Source organism: Etheostoma spectabile, chromosome 12, assembly GCF_008692095.1.
Source record: "Etheostoma spectabile isolate EspeVRDwgs_2016 chromosome 12, UIUC_Espe_1.0, whole genome shotgun sequence".
NCBI classification, from domain to species: Eukaryota; Metazoa; Chordata; class Actinopteri; order Perciformes; family Percidae; genus Etheostoma; species Etheostoma spectabile.
The window spans coordinates 33,869,561-33,883,313 of NC_045744.1; the positions used below are offsets into that span (position 1 = coordinate 33,869,561).

The 13,753-nt window shown below is 39.8% G+C and overlaps 1 protein-coding gene across 1 annotated transcript in view; it reads left to right on the forward strand.

The window, feature by feature from the left end:
• The window catches only part of LOC116699836 (protein ECT2), a 79,538-nt gene that overhangs the window by 47,036 nt on the left and 18,749 nt on the right, over positions 1 to 13,753 (forward strand). The window contains exon 9 of the mRNA XM_032532624.1: positions 4,198 to 4,336. Within this exon, the coding sequence (XP_032388515.1) occupies positions 4,198 to 4,336 (139 nt within the window). The remainder of the gene's footprint in view (positions 1 to 4,197; positions 4,337 to 13,753) is intronic.

Here is a 13,753-nt window from a genome sequence, read left to right on the forward strand (position 1 = left end):
AAGAGACCTTTAATTGTTGGAGGTCTATAGCAGTGGTCCCCAACCCCCCGCGGACCAATTGGTACCGGGCCCTACAAGAAATAATTAAATATTTCTGTTTTATGTATTGTCTGAGTCTGAACAATCTTTTATTTTGAAAAACCTTTTATTTATTCTCTCGGTTACGTCTTTCGCGATATTGAACCCACAATCGGCAAAATGAGTAAGAAACAGATGTCTTTGGAAAGTTTCTTTGCGAAGGGGAAAAGGCCCAGTGAAGAGACAGGAGAAGAGCCCACTTCCAAGAAAAAGAAAACTTTTAATAGACAATACCAGGAGTCCTATTTGAAATATGGATTTATCCCGGTCAGTGATTCCCACAAACTGAGCCCGCTCTGTATAGTGTGCGCCGACCGGCTCGCTAATGAGGCGATGAAGCCTTCAGAACTGCTTCGCCACTTGGAGACCAAGCACCCAGGATCAAAAGACAAGCCCCTGGAGTATTTTGAAAGAAAAAAACAGGAACACGACGGACAGAAGAAATCACTGAGGGCCACCACATCAGTAAATGCTAATGCACTGAGAGCATCGTACTTGGTGGCTAACCGTATTGCTAAGGCTAAAAAGCCATTCACTATTGGGGAAGAACTGATCCTGCCCTCCATTGAAGACATTTGCCGGGAACTTCTAGGAGAGGCTGCTGTTAAAAAGATCGCTCAGGTGCCTCTGTCGGCTAGCACTGTGACTCGTCGCATTGAAGACATAGCCGAAGACATTGAGACACAATTGTTGGAGAGGATTAATACATCACCGTGGTACGCACTCCAGGTTGATGAATCTACAGATGTTGACAACAAGGCAATACTACTTGTGTATGTGCGATATCTTTATCAGGAGGATGTGCATGAGGAAATGTTATGTGCACTGTCGTTGCCAACCAATGCACAGACGGAGCTGCTGCGATGACCGGACGGCTGTCTGGTTTAACTGCTCGAATAAAAGAAGTTGCACCTGAATATGAATCTACACATTGTATCATTCACAGAGAAATGCTGGCAAGCCGAAAAATGCCACCAGAATTGAACAGTGTATTGAATGATATTGTTAGTTATTAAACACGTCAAAGCACACGCCCTTAACTCGCGCCTGTTTGAGCAACTTTGTGAGGAGATGGACACAGAGCACCGACGCCTCCTCTTATACACCGAAATAAGATGGTTATCCCGAGGGAAATCGCTGACCAGAGTGTTTGAGTTACGTGAGCCGCTGCAAAGATTTCTCTCAGAAAAGTAGTCACCGCTGGCAGCACATTTTAGTGACGAGGAATGGGTCGCAAAACTGGCTTACCTGTGCGACACATTCAACCTGCTCAATGAACTCAATCTGTCACTTCAGGGGAAAATGACAATTGTCTTCAAGTTGGCAGATAAAGTAGCTGCATTTAAAGCCAAACTTGATTTGTGGGGACGGCGCATGAACAGAGGCGTATTGGACATGTTTCAAACATTAGCGGAGATTTTGGGCGAGACTGAGCCTGATCCGTCATTTTCCCAGCTGGTGCACGATCACCTGTCTTTGCTTTTAAAGCAGTTTGAGCGCTACTTCCCAACCACAAAAGACCCACGAACTGGCAAGGAATGGATCCGCGACCCATTCAACAAACCAGGTGAATCTACCATGTCTGTACAAGAAGAAGATCAGCTGCTGGAGATCGCAAATGACGGCGGCCTTAAAAGTCTGTTTGAGACAGCCACTCTGGATTAAAGTCAAGGCAGAATACCCTGAGATCGCCACGACAGCACTGAAAACCCTTTTGCCATTTCCGACATCCTATCTGTGTGAAGCGGGGTTTTCTGCAGTGACAGCAACCAAAACCAAACAACGGATTAGACTGGACGTAAGCAACACACTTCGGGTGTCGTTGTCTCCCATCACTCCCAGATGGGACCGTCTCGTTGCAGAGAAACAAGCTCAAGGCTCCCATTGATTTGTTGTTATCGTGAGTTAAAACTTTCATGAAAATAAAATGTTCCTTATATTCGTTTTTGTGGCGTATCTGTATTTTACTTTTGAAGGGATGTTTAAACGTTACCATAGCGACCAGAGTCAGAGAGCGTTAGGGCTGTGGTCGAGAAGAGTAGAGCTTAGCGGGAGTAGAGTCTTAGCGGCGCACCAACATGCGGAAGCCTACACCCCCCCTACAATAGATCTGTCAGCTTGGCTACAGTGCTGTGGTTTTTCTTATATTCTTCTTTTAGTGAGGTGTAATAGTCTGATCTGGCATTTCTGAGGGATTTCCTATACATTTTCAGACTGTCTTGCCAATCTAAATGAGATTCTTCCAGTTGGGTGAAACGCCATTTACTGATATGATTTTGATTCCATGTTGCGGAGCCATGCCTCAAACTCACTAAGCCTCTGCTCCAGGGCAGCAAATATATTACATTTTTTACATGTACCGTCATCACTAAAGGAGGCAGAGGAATAGCTAAACACCTGACACAAAGCAAGAGAGAGCAGGAGAGAGAGAGAGGAATTAGCCATTGCTAATGGCTAAGCTAAAGTAGCTAACAGCGTTCAACAATTGTAACATAAGTGCTTGAGTATAACTAGTGTTTAAATACAATCAGGCACTTAGCCGCCAGATTTAAACAATAAAGCAGAGTTGAGTAAGTTTTTGCTGGAGCAGAAAAATAGTGTCTCTGTGAGACCAGAAATGAGACAATACGCTTACCATAAATGTCAGGACGTCAGCTGGTTGAATGGTTTGGTTCAACCAGCTGCATTGCTTTAAAAGAAGCGAGTTTAGTTGCAAAATTTCTAAAGAATTCTGCTGTGAAGCCCTGTGGCCTTAAGCACAGGAAGGACCCCGATTATCTCTTTAATTTCCTCTGTAGTTAATTCCGTCCAACACTGACGCGTGTTTCAGACGATCCAATGCTCACCAGAACACCAAAATAGTTCACTCTTTCTGGCAAATGAACTAGTTAGTACAGATGTCTGTGTGCTGACCTGTTACAACTTGAGGTGGAAAGCAAGAAAGGGGGGAGAAACGTGAAGTTTTATAGTTTAGGCCAATGGATATGGCTCCATGCTGTGTTTATGGTCCCGCTGAACCAATGGGAATACTCAGGTCTTGAAGGTGTGAATCCCCTTTCTGCAGCTCCTCCCTCCTGCCATTTTGTGAACTCTCCCTGTAGGAGTTTGGTGAAAAGGCTCTGGAATTTACGAGTAGGCCCTTTGTCTTTGTCTGCATGTGTTCCTTTGTCCCTCAAAGATTAGTTTAAACTTTATATTAAACTTAGAAAAAGATATCCAATGACAAAACTGCAGAGTATTATAGGCCGTGTTAAGTAGAACAAGGTCTGATTTAAATGCATTTTTATATAGAACATCATAGTCCAGGATCGGAAGTATACGTTTTGTATGAACAATGCGCTAACTCAAATAAAGAAAAGAAGTGGTCCCATTGTTAAGCCCTGTGGCACACCTCTTTGTTGAATCAAAATATGGGATTTACTTCCATGTAGAAATATAGATTGTTTTCTATTAATGCAAATATGAATTGAACCACAGAACTGCATTTTAAGAGAGGCCGATATCATTGAGCTTATCTAAAAGCAGAAAGCGATCAAGAAAATCCAAGGCTTCAGTTAATTCAGTAAAGATGGCACCTGTCAGTTCACCATTATTTCCAGCACAGTACACATCATGGATGAATTTAAGTATGGTAGTAATTGTGCAGTGATTAGATCTGAAGCTAGATTAAAATGGTGATAGGGAATTTTGGGTACTGAGATAATGTGAAAGTTGATTATAAATAATTTTTTCAAAGACTTAAGCAATACAAGATATAATGGATACAGGTCTATAATTTATTTTGTATCACGTACAGCTCCAGATTTTTGGAGTGATGCGCGCACAATTCACACTGCCAAAATAACAATGACCTATGATGAAATGCCTTTTTATCCTCTCCCCCATCTTGATCTTCCTCCATCTGTACTCCTTTTACTTTTGTGTCTCTTTGATAAAGTAATGTGGGATTAATGAGTTGCATCGTTTAGCTCTTTGAAGGTGTCATTGATTTATTGCCAAACCTTACCCACACTCTGCAAAATGCCCTCACACTCAATTCTGGATTCAACAACACACAATGTCCTTTTTTGACATACCTCCAAAGTTGCAATCTTATTGTGTGTGTCTGTGTCTCTGCAGATTGCAAGGAAGCGACACAAGGTGATCAATACATTTAAGAGTCCGCTGGGACAGACGAGACCACCACCCCCGCTCAAACACATCACACTGATGCCGCTGTCCCAGATTCGAAGAGTACTGGACCTGCAGGACACAGAGGGTAACAACGACAACATGTACACACTGCAAACTAATGAAGTTACAGCTTATCCCTTTTTCTGCATGTCATTTGAGGGTGTTTTATATTTAGAGTTTAAGTAAACTGGACAGACAAATCAATGCACACGAGTATGCAGAGATACAAAGACATGTAAACAAAGTAAGGTAAGAAACAAAAACAGGGCTTGACATTACCCTTTTGAAGTTTTCATTTGTCCATGCACAAAAGTCACTTGTCTGAGTAAAGAAGTAAAATGTATCATTTTATAATTTTTTTTTTGTCTTTGTTAATGCAAAATTCAAACGAACCGTTAAAAGCATCCGAACACTGAACATTAATAAAATTCAGTTGAAACAGTAGAAACAAATTTGTCCCAAGAATAGATTTCCTCTTCAACAAGAAAAAAAGATCCCCAGACTTCATAATACAAAGTAATACTTTGCACGCTGGTGTGCAGAAGTTAATATATTGAGATTCTAAGTCAATATTTTAAAGTTTGTCATTACTTTCAGATTCCTAGTCAATATTATAAGTCAATACTGTATATTGAGATACTAAGTCAATATAATCAGATACTAAGCCAATATATTGAGATTCTAAGTCAATATTTTAAATGTTCTCATTACTTTGAGATTGTTAGTTTATATTGAGATACAGGGTTTATAGATTGAGATACAGAGTCAATATTTTGACCAGAAGTAGTGGTGACTTGAACTTATCTTTTTTTTATATTCAGAAGAAGGATTTTAAATTCAATCCTGGATTTTATCAGAAGCCAATGCAGAGAAGCTAATTTGCTTTAAAAAAAAACTTTTTTCCTTGTATTGAAATCACTTTTTCATGCAGCCACCATCAGAGTCTTTATTTGAACAATTACGGTAGTACAAAATGCCAACATTATGTCACTATTTTGCATTTCAGGGGCAAATGTGCCTTTACCTTGCAGTTTGGTGTTCATTAGTGCAGTCACATCAACAGCAAATGCAAGATCAGCCATCCAGCTTACATCTGAGAGCTCTGGAATGTCTTTGCCTTTTTATATAAAAAAACTCTGGAATCTCTGCTCTCAGGTCCCATACTCTTTTAAGCACCTTCCCCAAGCTGAGCCACCTGTGTGGCAGCCTATGTCACCAGTTTCATGCTCCTTCAAAAGTGAGATAAACTGCCTGGGATGTAATGCTCTTGCCCTAATGTAAATGTAAATGTGCTGTATTTATATAAAGCTTTTCCAGTCTTAACAACTGCTCAAAGCGCTTTTACATCTACAGGAAACATTCACCATTCACACACATTCATACACTGTGGCTGGGGCTGCCGTACAAGGTGCCACCTGCTCATCAGATAAACATTCACACACATTCACACTCCAATGCGCAGCACCGGGGGCAACTCGGGGTTCAGTGTCTTGCCCAAGGACACTTCGACAATGACTGCAGGGGCGGAGATCGAACCACCAACCTTCCGATTGGCAGGCAACCGCTCTACCACTGAGCCACAGCCGCCCTGTGCAGTTATAGTTACAGTTATATGTAGTTAACTGTTTTAGTTACAACATCAGTTTTAGCACTGACTTACACAACACCTGCTGATGTACATTACAATGCAAAAATACCATTTTCAGTTCTGAGTTCACTTCAGTCACTTTATCTTGCATCCACTTCAAAAGTCTGATGTTTTTTTCTTGTCAGATTCCAACAACTCATGCCAGTTTGTTCCATTTAAGTCCCATTTTGTCATAACATGCATTTACCGTAGCGAACAAATCCCTTCCCGCCGTCGTCCCTTTCATTGACTGCATTGCTTCCTGATCCTCAGTTATTAGGGATGAGCCGAGTACTTGGCTGAAACAAGTATCCGGTACGGATAAAGCACTTTTTCCGAGTACAAGCATTATACGAGTAATACGAGTCAATATCTTTACTCGGATTGAATACAACTCTCAGCTGACCGCGCTGCGTTCTGTGATAGTCACAGCCCCCCACACACACACTTTGCTCACTCACACACAGAACACGGAGAACAGCGCTCCTTCTCCCTCTCTTTCTCTCTCCGTCTCTCTCTCCCTCTCCCTCAGTCAATCAGGTCTGCGGGTCTGTTCCGTTAACGTTTAGGGTTTCTTCAGCTTCAGGTTTGTTTTTAACTTTGGTTTGTAGTACTTACTTAGTAACCAGTAGATTTCTGGTGAAAGTGGGGTTTCAGACATGCTGCTTGGTTTAAATGCAACTCCCGTTGAGTCTTTGCCGTCAGAGATTTTTTTTTTTTTGTTAACTGTCAGCTGCCCCCCCTCTGTCCCCTCTCTCTCTTTCTCTCTCTCTCTCTGTGTCTCTCTCTTACTCTCTCACACACACACACTCACACATACCTGGTGTGGAAATAAAAAAATAATAAAAAAGAACCAAAAACAAAAAAATCACACTGATCATAAAAAAATTAAAAGTTAAAAAAAGAAAGTTATATTGAGTATGAAAACTCTTGTTCATTACATTTTACTTCATAATTGCAACCGCATGTGTTGTATTCATTGTTGCAAAACGTTCTGTATATAATTTGTTTGTTACCATGACAACACCATTGATCTGAAGCTCGATGCTGTCATGTAAATAGTTTTAAAATCAGCAATAAATAAAACAATTTCTGATCAACTCAAATCAATTGCATGCTTAAAATAACATACCGGTTAAGACAACCCGACCCACTTCCGGGTTAAATCTGCCCACTTACGGGTTAGGCCCCGCCCAGTCCGAGTACAGATACGGATACAGATAATTCATGTGGTAAACAGATACAGATAATGCTGTACTTGCCATCCCTATCCGTTATCTCATCTTTCGTTACCCCCACGTACAAAAATTTGTAACTGGGCTGTGGACATCACAGCTTTTGTCCAGAGCCAATGAGAAAAGTTCAGAATTGTCTGCTTTGCTTTGCAGCCGAATCTCCAGGTTTCCCGCGATGTCCTCAGTCCTTCTTGTTACGGCTCGCCTGGAAAGCGGCACGTTCTCAAACGTCTTTTTTTTCTCTGGGCATATTAGCTCATTAGAGTCCACCAAACACTCTTTAATAAACTCGCCTTCAGAACATGGCTTACTGTTTTTGGTGATCTTGTTGGAGATCACAAAGTTGGTCTTGACTGCTTTATCCTTGGTTTTGCAACGCTTGGTAACAAAGCCTTGTTGCTTTTGCATTTTTTTTGCATTTTTTTGTGAAAGTAATGTGACATATTATGTAAAGAAAAAAATAGATGATAATGTCATTAGAAAGTGCAGTTAATTTTATTTTATTATTTGCCTTTTTATTTTATATTTTTATTTATCCTTTTATTTCATTTTAAGCTTGGATATCAGTGAACATTCAGTCCCGCAGAAAATAGATTTTGATGTTGCTGAACATCATTGTGTTGTAAATTTGTTAACTATTTTACATTGGAAAGCAGCACTGTATTTGTAATAAAGTGGAAATGGTGATGTTTTACAAAAATACACTGACATACAAGGCTGTAGAGAACAGTGTGAAATTGCAGACAAATATATACTAAGGTTTTAACTACATTATTTTAATATAGTTAGTTGTCAAGTAAAGTAAGGCATGAAACTCCAGAGCTGAAAATGAGTCCCACTCCAGCCCTGAAAATACTAATAAGTCAATAATAATAACTAACTATAATTAGAGCACAAAAAAGAACTAAGGGGAGAGGGGGTGGGAGGTAAGACCTCTCTATGAGGTCTTTATTAAGTCATATTGGCGGTTTGTTAATCTTAACCATATTGTTTCCTGTGTTGCAAAAACTGAAAATTATCAAATAAAATAGTAAAACTAGTCCATGCTGATTAAATATAAGCAAATTGACAATTCCTTGACTAAAATGTTCCTTAAACTTGTTTTAGGTTACCGTTTCACTGTAATACAAAATTGTTTATTACCAGCCGGCCGTTTTCTGGCCTTGTAGCACCAATCTTAAAACAACAACCAATTGTGCTGTTCTACTGCATAGACAGCCCAGTTTTATGAGAAGACCCTCTTTCCAGCTGTAACACACTACTTTAATAGTGCTACAGTATCTCAGCTCGTCTATATTCAAATTTGCCATTACATCCTTAACCCAATAGGGATGTGATTGTGGAGTCCTGTCCTTGCACTTTAAAATAATAAATGGCAGGCCACAAGCAATTGAGAGCGTTTGACTGGCTACTTAAAAAAGCCATCTCCTCTGGAGTAATTCCAAAGATAACCGTTATGAGGTGAGATATTTAGGCTATAAAGTAAAGTTTTAAATATATATCGAAACTGTATACTTGACTGACAGGAAAAAAACAGGGTAGAGGGGGGGACCATGAGGGTTGCAGATCTACATCATGGTACAACCTGGTGAGTCTGCTCTACCAGATGTAGGTGATAAATCACTTTGAATTGTCTTACACAAATTGAGGATATTATCTCAGTTGCAGACTGTCATGTCTCACCAGTTAGTCCTATCCCCAATTATTTTAGCCAGGAACATTTCAGATGCTTAAAAGGGCTAGAGATGTTCTGAATAATATTATATACAGTGGTGTGAAAAAGTGTTTGCCTCCTTCCTCATTTCCTGTTCCTTTGCATGTTTGTCACACTTAAGTGTTTCGGAACATCAAACCAATTTAAACAATAGTCAAGGACAACACAAGTAAACACAAAATGCAATTTGTAAATGAAGGTGTTTATTATTAAAGGTGAAAAAAAAATCCAAACCATCATGGCCCTGTGTGAAAAAGTGATTGCCCCCCTTGTTAAAACATACTATAACTGTGGTTGTCCACACCTGAGTTCAATTTCTCTAGCCACACCCAGGCCTGATTATTGCCACACTTGTTCACAATCAAGGCATCACTTAAATAAGAGCTGTTTGACACAGTAAGGTCCACTAGAAGATCCTTAAAAGCTACACATCATGCAGAGACCCAAAGAAATTCAGGAACAATTGAGAAAGAAAGTAATTGAGATCTATCAGTCTGGAAAGGGTTATAAAGCCATTTCCAAAGCTTTGGGAATCCAGCGAACCACAGTGAGAGCCATTATCCACAAATGGCGAAGACATGGAACAGTGGTGAACCTTCCCAGGAGTGTCCGGCCGCCCAAAATTACCCCAAGAGCGCATCGACGACTCATCCAAGAGGTCACAAAAGACCCCACAACAACGTCTAAAGAACTGCAGGCCTCACTTGCCTCAGTTAAGGTCAGCGTTCATGCCTCCACCATCAGGAAAAGACTGGGCAAAAATGGCCTGCATGGCAGAGTTCCAAGGAGAAAACCACTGCTGAGCAAAAAGAACGTCAAAGCTCGTCTCAATTTCTCCACAACACATCTTGATGATCCCCAAGACTTTTGGGACAACATTCTGTGGACCGATGAGACAAAAGTGGAACTCTTTGGAAGGTGTGTGTCCAAGTATATCTGGCGTAGAAGGAACACTGCATTTCATAAAGAGAACATTATACCAACAGTAAAATATGGTGGTGGTAGTGTGATGGTCTGTGGCTGTTTTGCTGCTTCAGGACCTGGAAGACTTGCCGTGATAAAAGGAACTATGAATTCTGCTGTCTACCAAGAGATCCTGAAGGAGAATGTCCGACCATCTGTTTGTGTACTCAAGCTGAAACGAACTTGGGTTCTGCAGCAGGACAATGATCCTAAACATACCAGCAAGTCCACCACCGAATGGCTGAAGAAAAACAAAATGAAGACTTTGGAGTGGCCTAGCCAAAGTCCTGACCTGAATCCTATTGAGATGTTGTGGTATGACCTTAAAAAGGCCGTTCATGCTCGAAAACCCTCTAATGTAACTGAATTAGGACAATTCTGCAAAGATGAGTGGGCCAAAATTCCTCCAGGACGATGTAAAAGCCTCATTGCACGTTATTGCAAACGCTTGGTTGCAGTTGTTGCTGCTAAGGGTGGCCCAACCAGTTATTAGGTTTAGGGGGCAATCACTTTTTCACACAGGGCCATGATGGTTTGGATTTTTTTTCACCTTTTAATAATAAACACCTTCATTTACAAATTGCATTTTGTGTTTACTTGTGTTGTCCTTGACTATTGTTTAAATTGGTTTGATGTTCCGAAACACTTAAGTGTGACAAACATGCAAAGGAACAGGAAATGAGGAAGGGGGCAAACACTTTTTCACACCATTGTGTCCTTGCTCACCTGTTAAGGGTCAAGGCTAAAAAAGTTCCATCCATCCTCCAGGTTTTCTGGTAAAATCTTGTGTTTGAATATATTTAAATAAAAATGTTTTCTTGGAATATCATATTCTTTAACTAAATGAGTTAACTTTCAAATGAGTAAGTGAGTAAAAAGTCAGTAGTACTTATCAATACTTACTTACCTTCCACAAGCATAAACATGTAGGAAGCAATATTTCAATCTCCTCTGTCTGCATGTGGTCCCGTTCTCCTCTATGCCGCTGTTTTACACAACACACTACTCTGTATAGTAATAGTAAATATATAGTAATTTCCCATGGATCTTGAAACTTGGACAAACACTTGTAAACTTTACTGCTGGCAAAAATAACAATCCTCTCTGCTGGAATGGTAAATCCACATGCTGTAGGCTCTCTGCAGTCCCATTCACCTGGTCTAAGCTGTCTTTTGCACATTCAATGAAAAGAGCCATTACCTCTCCCATCGCTAACTTTAGGTCACAAAAAAATAGAGCAGATGAAAGTGTATGTGCTTTTTACATACCTAAGACTTCATACAATAACCTCAAGTGCCCAAAACTGTTTGGTATCACAATGGGTAAGGTAATGCTTTTTCACAAATTCCAGTACATTTCTAAAACTACTTTTCACAAATTGTTTATTTACCAGTTATTCTACTTTTTATGTGTGCATGAGGACTCTACTGCAAACAAAATGTACATCTGGGTACAAATAAAGTAACGTGAACTTGAACATTGATTGAAAGCTTAGCCTCTCATGATGCTATTAAGACCAAACACATAAGATGACTTATAGCAGTTATACAACTGTAATAAAGTTGCCATGACACTGACAAAGAAGGCACAGCTAGTGTTGAGTGTGTTTGCGTTCATACCTTTTCATTCTCCCTTAATCCATGTCGGTATTTTTTTCATACCTCGCCAAGTCCAAGGAAATGGAATAGCCAAGCCATGTTATCCAAAACAAGCTGTTCGCCTCACAATCTTGAAGTTACGAGACCGACATACAAAAAAAAAAAGAACCCCACTATTTCCTTTCCAGGCCTTTCAAATGGGACTGATTTCTCATGCGATACTTCTAATGGCCAATGAGGGCATCCATGTTGTTCTCTTAAGTGTTAGGAATCAAACAAGACCTCTCATGAGGCTGAGATAGTCAGTTTTAGGCTAAATCCCATTTCTCCATCTTACCCCTAGCCCTTACCCCTAGCCCTTGGCCCTTGAAACCAAGTGGTAAGAGCTAGGGGTGAAAACATACCCCCTATGAAATGAGACACCACATGGTTACATCACCATACAGTATTGATCAGAATCTTCCAAGACACCGTCTCTGTCTATGTCAATTGCGTGGGTTTTGACAACGGTGTCAAATGCATTTATAGATTTATATATTTTATAGTTATGTTGTGTTCACTTTGGTGCAGAGGCAGATGTTCTTATCTGTGTAGTACTTAGGTCTGTTTGCAATACATGTGTATACACACTGCAAAACCAATGCAACAATGAATAGGTACAACATGAACACACGACTTAAGAAACTTCTGCTCGTTTTCAGCGTTAGCATAGCAAGTTAGCAATTTAAAAAAAGTTTCAATTAAGAACATAGTTGCAAGTATATATGCACAGGACTGTATAGACCACAAAACAAGACTGTCGTTATATTTAAATCAATTATTTAAGCTGAAAAACTTACATTAATGGGTTTCTTTGGTCAATGCGGCATCCATTGTTGCCTGTTACACAATGTATATTGCTACCCCTCGATTTCAAGTAAGCTCGCGGCCTCCCTTGATTTTTTTTCATTCACTTACTCCTCGATCAAAAAGAGCATTGGGACAGCAGTAGGTCTCGTGTGAATGCGCAAAACCTGATGTGGCGAAAACGTCATGGCGTCTGATTGACAGTTGCTCAAACTAGTTACAATTCCATGTTACGAGACCCTCCTACCTTTTTAGCTGATAAGGAGACCATTCAAATGAGTTTTGGAATTCTGTGTGTGTTTGTGTATTTGAGAAGTTTTGTATTTTGCGCATTTTGTTTTTTTGCTTTACACTTACCAAATTGAAATAAGGAAAACGCATAGACATACCTGTAGAAAAAAATTCATATAAAATCCATTTTTTGAGTCTTTTGATTTCAAATTTTTTTTAGTAAGCTGAGCTGGCTCCGGCCTTGTGTTATCTGTATCTCACCTAGCCCCTCCAGCATTTTGCAATGTTGCGATCGCATCAATTCACGCAAATTCAACCAAACACTGTAACTTTGGTGCAACTTGCAATTTGGACCAATAACCGCAAGTATTTCGCAAAATCCGTGGCTTTTGCACGCACGCGCGCACACACACACACACACACACAGATGCAGGGTAAACCGGAGACGATACGTACAGGATGACTTAAATTGAGGACAGTTACGCTTGTTGTTGTAAGTGCAATGATAAGGTAAAGTCCAATGAGTCCTTTATCAAACTGAATGAATGTGTGTCTCAGGATAGGAAATGAACTAAAAATGTAAAGATCAACAAGCCACTAACAGATATGTTTAAATTGGATTCATTCAATAAATTATTTTTTCACCAGCCATTTTCGTATTATACCAACATTTGTGGCATCCTGAGCCTTTTTGGTATGGTTACTAGATAAACTCAGCCTAATTTAGTTTATTCTCTCCAAAAGAAGTTTCCTTTTTAATTTTAAAGAACTATATAAAAATAAAAATAAAAATAATCACAACTTTTTTTGCTATCTCTCTCGCAACTTCATTGCAACAAACCTACAAAAAACATTGCAACTTTTATTGCAATGTTTTACAAAGCTCCCGCAACATCAGCCGTTTTGGGCCACAAAAATCTGGAAAAAAAAGTCTGTGAAATCCTGTCTGTCACTGGTATTTTAGTCGGTTTATAGATGTATGACTTGGACGGGAACTCCAAATAAAACTACATTCAAGCCTCTGTAACTCTGTCAGTAAGGCCTAGAATCCTGACCTCAGTGTTACCTTTCCAATGATATCAAGCACACCCCAGAGTGTCAAAGTATGTGGGAGCTCTACCACTTTTAATTGGGTATGCCGTTTAGACCAAAAAGGATGGAATTTCAGCTATTTTCGTAACCGGTTAAAAGAGCATTGTACAAAAAGACAAGGAATGCTTTAGTTTTTTAAATAAATTTCTGAATAAAATTTTGCTTTTAATTTTTTTGTCCGACTAAGAATCTATTA